At 29.8% G+C, this 7,710-nt stretch overlaps 1 protein-coding gene across 1 annotated transcript; it reads left to right on the forward strand.

Annotated features, from left to right (window-relative positions):
- The first annotated feature begins 4,775 nt into the window (after positions 1-4,775).
- Positions 4,776-6,205, forward strand: LOC111691034 (troponin C). Its single transcript, XM_023453655.2, has 5 exons — positions 4,776-4,905; positions 4,977-5,007; positions 5,076-5,219; positions 5,293-5,544; positions 6,167-6,205. The coding sequence occupies exons 1-5, from the start codon at positions 4,888-4,890 to the stop codon at positions 6,193-6,195; spliced, it is 474 nt and encodes a 157-aa protein (XP_023309423.1). The 5' UTR covers positions 4,776-4,887; the 3' UTR covers positions 6,196-6,205.
- Positions 6,206-7,710: the final 1,505 nt, after the last annotated feature.

A 7,710-nucleotide genomic window follows, 5' to 3' on the forward strand; every position in this document is an offset into this window, starting at 1 on the left:
ATTAAATAATAAATGAAAAGAGAGCAGACTGTAAAGAATTTGCCTATAAACGCGCGATGAAGTTATTAAAGAGCACGACTGTATTCAACGATAACTTTGTATGAACTGAAAATAAATAATATATTCACATAAGTATCAAGAATTTAGAATTATTACCTTATAATAAGATAATTTTCAGGAAATCTGTATTAATCGTCCAACTGTTGGCTGGTATACTTCCAAAAATTGTAAAACGTTGGACTCTTAAATATTTTTGTACTTCATAAATTTTATGATCCATCGATCAAATTTTTGGAACGAATTAATCCTTCAACGAAATAACAAGAAATAATGTTATAATTAATATTGAATATACATACTTTTGTATATATTGAAATTACTTGTTATTCTTTAGGAAGCAATAAAAATAGAGTTATCTTATGACCAAGACATTTCCCACCAAAGCTTAAACGGTCAGATCATTTTTTTTTTACATTTTCTGCAAAAATCGACATTTTTAATTGAACCGCGACATATATAACTTACCTTTTATATTTTAATTCGGTTAGAATTATTTTAATATTGGGTACAATATTAGCTACTCTTTTCTTAAAAAATAAAATAATAAAAATTTATTAATTAATTTATTTATTGTTTTGAATCAATAAAAACATTACCTTTTTTTGAAATAACTAGGAATTAATTTATTTATTGTTTTGAATCAATAAAAACATTACCTTTTTTTGAAATAACTAGGAATTAAACCGTCTATAAAGATCTGAAATTACTAAGTTATGGATTATACAGTTATACAGTGACTAACGATGGAAACACCTTAACGACCCTAAATGGAATATTGCTTTTGAAAATAATACTGTAATACTATTTTTTGTTTGTTCTTTTCTAATTAAGGAGTTATACACTTTTAAAAACTTAAGAATATTAGTAACATATAACAATAGAAATTTTAAATCATTAAGATAATAAAAAAGTGCATATTCTGTCCGAAGAAATTTGATTGTGTGAGTGTATGGGTGACCTATTAAAAACAACAAATCAAAAACTGTTTGTGTAAACGGTTTGGTTTTCAAAATATATCTTTACAAAAACCAACTAGTTTTTGATTTGTTGTAAATGCAGTATTAAATTTTATTTAAAATAAATAATTTTAAAATACATATATATACCTTGTGTTTTTTGAATCGGAAAGTGGTTTGAGACACTAGGAAACTATTTTTTTTCGGGTTTTAATTAGGATGGCGGTACATTAAGCACTCATATTGCCAGGTTATCACACGTTTGACCAGAGAAAACCCCACCAAACGACCTATACCTTCATATAGGAAGTTGGAGCATCCGGACCTTATTTCATAAAAAGTATTAATGGTCTCCACCAGGTTATATCGTGAGTATTTTATGGTCTCCACCAGTTAAAAACATAACCTCACTCTGAGGTAAAACGAAAGCACGCGTTTAATGAAGACAACGCATAACTTAGAACAGTTATACGAAGTAGTGCATTAAATTAGTGCGGGGTGAGAAGTATTTCTGTCGAAAGCCCAGCAACAAGCACAAGCCTGACCGTCCTTAAGAAATAAAAACGATGACGCGAGAGTTGTTCCCCAACTCAGACCTGAATTACAACTGAGGAAACTATTTTGGGAAACTTTTGATTTTTGTGTGTGAGAGAAAGAGAAAGAAATATCAACCATCTGTTTTTCCCACACACAAAATCAAAAGTTTCTCAACAAAAGTTTCCCAGTTTGAACCAGGTCTAAGACAGACGACTGCGCTAGTATTGTTCTGAATACGAAGATTTTCGGCATTTCACATGTATACAACACGATCACATACAAACTTCTCAATAAGAGCGTCAAAAATACAAATATTTCATTTAGTTGCTTGGCAGCATTCAACAAGGTAGGTTGATATCGCAAACGAAATTTGAAAAAAGAAAAACACAACTTCAAAAACAAGAGTATAATTTACAAAAACAACATACACCCTAAATAATTTTCTAGAATGATTAACAAAATTATCATTCTTATGTCCATTGAGTATATTTTGTTTATAATTATTCCAATTAATAGTAGTGCAATTTAATCTTCAAAATTGAAAATAGCCAAATATTTTTTCAGTGCAATTTCATTGAATAAATACCAATAGTGTGTGTGTAGTGGTGATTTTTTCATCTGCCACTCTATACGCCGGTGTACCTACTGTCAGTCGGTACCTAATTCTAAGAATGTATTAGTATAATTCTGAAACTAACATCCCTACAAACATTTGGAAGATATCGTCCATAGAAGATATAAAAGCAATATTAAATTTTTATAATTTGGAAGAAAATCACCAATATTTTTTTGATATCGCAATGTTAATATTTAAAAGTAAAATCGGCAATAAACAATAAAAATATTTAAATTAATATTTTTTTGATTTTGTAAAGTATTTTTTGTTGACAAATTGTTGTATTTATTTCTGTAAGAGGATTTTCATCCTACGCAATACGTTTAGGATATCGTTATGTTATCGCATAGATGATATTATAGTAATAAAAATATTTTTTTTCAAACTTCAAAATATTTTCAAAATAAGAAAAAACGAATTTTTTTAAATAAATCTTACTACAATAAGTTAATACGCGATAAATCAAGACGACATCATTACAATGGTAATTTATGCTTGGAAAAATGTAAGTTTATCTTTATTTTCACTTAAAAAATGGATAGTCATGATGTTTTGGTTTTCAGAAAACTTAAAATCAATATTAAAAGAATCTTCCTGTGGGTAAAACAAAATTGTGCTGGGGAAACGTTAATTTGGCATATTTATATTATTATATTTTCCATATTGTAATATTTTATTGCTAACACTAATAAATGTGTATTCAAATTGCCAATTTTTTATTTCTTATACTTTTCTTCCTAAAGATAATAGGAGAATATCTCCAATATATCTTCCAGACGATTATCTGAAGATATCTTCTTATTTTCACCATGCTGATTATCTAGCAATGTCTCTTTTTTGTCTTCTAGGAGTATTGCTTTCGTATTGCTTAGAAGTATCCCCCTGGCCGCACAATCTCTCCCGAAGGAGGTATCTTCCGCAATACGAATATGATTGTTGCCGCAATATTTTTTTTCTTCTAAGCAATACGAATTCGTATCTTCTTGCTTGTAGGGCTAATAGTTTCCCATGAAAAGTTTTATAGTGTGGACCGGCAGATATGTGTTGGAGTTACATAGAACTCATCTGTGAGAAGAGCGTAATGTTATTGTTTTAAAAAAATTAAAACGTTTCATTTCTTTGGGTTCAGTGATTTGAAAAAAATTAAATTGCCAGATATTAAAATTTCAAGCAAATTGGAAAAAATAATATTTGTCTGAATGTTCTTGGTTGGTGCTCAAACTTAACAAAAACTAACAGTTTACAAATTATATAATTATTAAAAGCTTTTCATAAAAGCCTCTTTTAACAATCTTGTTAAATTTATTTTTGACAAAAAATATTTTTATAAATAACATTCGTTATTTTTATGTTTACACCAGAGAAAATTTTCATTTTTTCAATTAACATTAGGCATGTTAACGATAACATTATCATGTTAACTCTAGAGCAAACACGAACAGAATTGCGATTCAAAAGCTCCTGTGTATATGCCTGATAATTCTGCTGACGCTTCGTCGGCACACCCCAGCTAGCATTTGGAAAATTGTTGGTTGATTAATCAGCAAACTGAGTAATTGTGACTCGTTTTAATGGCCTAAAATTGATTAATAAGTTGAGCGCTTAAAAAATGATTCGAAAATGATCCCAATATATGATTGTAAATTGATTATTTGAAAAACAATTACAAAATGTATAGCAATCATATGATATGATGGTTTTAAAAACTTGTTTGGTGCTAATTTAACAGTAATTTACAGTTACAATTACACTTAAAAATAACTAAAAACATAATATTTGAACTCCTTTGGACAATTTTTAGACCTGGTTCACACTGGGAAACTTTTGTTGAGAAACTTTTGATTTTGTGTGTGTGAGACAGAGATGGTTGATATTTCTTTCTTTTTCTCTCACACACAAAAATCAAAAGTTTCCCGAAGAAAGTATCCTAGTGTGAACTAGGTCTTACTAGCACAAAATGTCTAACTTTGACCCCCTCTAAGTCTGGCAGTTTTAGACCAATAGCTTTTTGTGTCTAGCCTACAATACAATAGTACTAACCTTGGTCCAAATTTAAATCAAAATCGGAATACAACGATTTTTTAAGTTTGGTCACTGGACACGAAATGACCCATAAACATTTTTGTTAATTTCCACTGAACCTCTCCACTATATAGACGATGATCCAAAAGAAAAAACAGCAAGAAAATAAAAGCATACACATTCAGGGAAATGGACGCGAAGAGAAGTGAAATATAATTTAAAATATAAACATTTGCAAACCACTATAGAGTGCATGCAGTAGCATTTTATGAGTTTTTACAGTATTTTTCGGCAAAAAACAATAAAAACAAAAATGGAGCACTTTATTTGCAATGGTATGGATGGATAGAAAACAGTAGCAGGCCGCAGCAGAATCATCAGTAGCAACAGAATAGAAACAGGCTAAAATATTTAAAAAAAAAATACAGAAATTTGGATAAATGAGTGCGTATAATTACTGTGTGTGGGACGACGACGGCAGTGAAAGCACATGAAAATACATACATTTGTAGATATAGTAATGACGACTGCGTTTGTGATGACAGCGTCGGTCTGCTTTGACAACGATATGATTTTGGAAGCAATGTTGACTTTGAAATAATTAGTCGGGTAAAGAACGCAGACAGTACAGGAGGTTCTTATCTAGCGAAAATATCTGATTTAAGAAGTTAAGAAAATTAGGAAGTTAAAATCGAAATGAGTGCCCACGGAGTTGTAAGTTGAAGATTTATATATGTTATTTGTACGTTCCAAATTTAATTAAATTTATTTTTTTTACTTAACAGGACGAAGATCTTACACCTGAGCAAATTGCTGGTAAGTTTCGTTGTTTTTTAATGTTTGAAATTATAATTTCTATTTTATTTTCCTTCAATTTTCAAAAGTTTTGCAAAAAGCTTTCAATAGTTTTGATAATCAAAAAAGTGGCAGTATCCCAACCGAAATGGTGGCCGATATTTTGCGTTTGATGGGTCAACCTTTTGATAAGAAAATCCTGGAAGAACTTATTGAAGAAGTTGATGAAGACAGTACGTATTATTAAATAGTTAATTAAATTATATAAACACAAATGCATATTTAACTATTTTTTGTTATTTTTAGAATCCGGTCGTTTAGAATTTGGGGAATTCGTGCAGTTGGCTGCCAAATTCATTGTTGAAGAAGACGCCGAAGCTATGCAAAAGGAATTGCGCGAAGCTTTCCGTTTGTATGACAAACAAGGTAATGGTTATATTCCTACAACATGCCTCAAGGAAATCCTTAAAGAATTGGATGATCAGTTAACTGAACATGAGTTGGACATTATGATTGAAGAAATTGATTCAGATGGTTCTGGTACTGTTGATTTTGATGGTAAGTGCTACTAAATTATTGCAATTAAATTAATATATAATGAAAGCTGCACAAAGTTACATTTCGATCGCTTTAAATTCTGATCTTAAAATAGGAAATTGACAATATTTTCAAAGCTTTAATCAATTTCTATACATATATTTAGATTAGAAAATTGTATATTTGAAAAGTATTATTATTCAGTATTGAAGTTTGAAAATACCTTTAGCAGCCATGTATAATAAAGAATTTAAAGTTATGCCAGTATTGTAGTAAATGATCGATATGTTGATATGGAATGCATACATACAAACATTAATCTGGAGAAAGGCAATATCTACATATGCCAGTATTTAGAAGATCAAAAACAAAGAAATAAAATAAATCATTGTGTTTATAGAAGAATATACATATGTATTAATGTATGTACATATATATTAGACCGGTACCAAAACAATAATTATATTTCCCCCTTCCAAAAGTTATCCGGTTTTGTTTTAATGTGTTTCTGATATTAAGTTGGGCATTTATTTTACTAATTATGGATTTAAAAAATTAGTGTCCAACTCTTTAACATATTCGATCTCCCTAATATTACGATTGTTTTTACTAAAAAATGGTAAAATTTCTTGTTTATTTACAGAATTTATGGAAATGATGACAGGCGAATAATACAACAAACTAAAAAAACTAAAAATATCACCATACCTGTGTGTGTGCCTAATTAAATTTTAAAATATATTATGCTTGTTAGCAACAGTTAGCATTTCTTTATTTAATATTAACACGTATGGTTCTATATAATTTTGTATCTTAAATAGAAATATAAAATAAATAGATCTGTGCTAATAAAACTTTGTTATTTGATCTGTTTTAAATATACATACAATAAAAATATACATTTTTTGTAATAAATATGTATTACATTAAAGAAAAAATACTAGTTTCATTAAATACTTCATACAATTATATATCGCTCATTTACTATAAGACTTGCACACTTCAAATATCGGATTTCTTGAACATAAAATAACGAAAATCTTTCATATAGATTTATCATATTTCAAATATTATTTTCAGCGTGATATATGAGATGAGATATATTTAAAACTACTAGGTATGTGTCTGTATATAGTTTACATTTTTATACCCACAATCAAAAAATATGGGGGTGTATTAATTTTGTCAATCCGTAACACATCGAAATAATGATCGTATACCCACAAAACTATATATATTCTATGTCCTTGTTTAATTCTAAGGGGTTCTAGCCATGTCTGTCTGTCTGTTGAAAACATAATAAAGTACGAACGGAAAAAGCTAGAGAGTTGAAATTTTCCGCAAATATTTCTTATAGTTGGTTGGTTGGTATTGAAGGCCCCCCTCAAAAAATACTTTATCGCGCAATCGTCTGGCAAGAATGTATGAGTATAGCGCTAAAATTCGCTAGCTCCATCATTGATCCTTCCCCTTCAGAAAACTAATTATACGCACATTACTGTGCGTTATTAGGAGAGAATTCTATTTACGGCATACGGTTTGATGGTGGGTATATAAGATTCGACATTTGTTTAAAATTAGTATAATAATTATAAAATTATTAGAAGCTCTACATACATATACAGTATTGTTCGAAACCTAAGCAACTTTTTTTGACATTGTATACAAATTGCTATATTTTCTATTTTAATTGATTTATTCAAAATTATATAATTGATAATAACATTATGTGTCTACATTATAATAACAACAACAAAAGTTTAATTCCATTTCGCTGTGAGTTACAAGAAAATAATAACTGAATTAACTCCATAAATAGCTGTTCAAAACCTTCTGCTATCAAAACGTCCTTTTTTTTAATGGAGGATCTGAAACACGCCGAATACAGTCGTTTAGAAGGGGTATATTTACGACTCCACCTTCCTTCGCAGGGATTGCATCAGTACTGAATTCGCGGACGGTCCAGGTATGGATCAGAGCCTATCGGCCGAGCCTTAACACCTGTTATCAGTGAAGCCTGGGATTCTAACTCATTCCATAATGAATGAAAAAGGGGGTAATGCTAGCAATCCCTAAAAAAGGGGGCCTCACGGAAGAGAAAGCCTCCCCTTTGGGATCCACAAAGGTTGTATCCTATCGCCCACTCTCTTTCTAATTCTTCTGGATTTCGCTTTGGAAACAACAAAT

Source organism: Lucilia cuprina, chromosome 5 (genome assembly GCF_022045245.1).
Source record: "Lucilia cuprina isolate Lc7/37 chromosome 5, ASM2204524v1, whole genome shotgun sequence".
Taxonomy (NCBI): Eukaryota; Metazoa; Arthropoda; class Insecta; order Diptera; family Calliphoridae; genus Lucilia; species Lucilia cuprina.

What these genes read in the sequence shown, in the direction of transcription:
- LOC111691034 (XM_023453655.2), top strand. An exon ending in TGAAGAAGTTGATGAAGACA is followed by an intron (nt 5,220 to 5,292) that starts GTACGTATTATT and finishes TGTTATTTTTAG; the next exon opens with AATCCGGTCGTTTAGAATTT. An exon ending in TGGTACTGTTGATTTTGATG is followed by an intron (nt 5,545 to 6,166) that starts GTAAGTGCTACT and finishes GTTTATTTACAG; the next exon opens with AATTTATGGAAATGATGACA.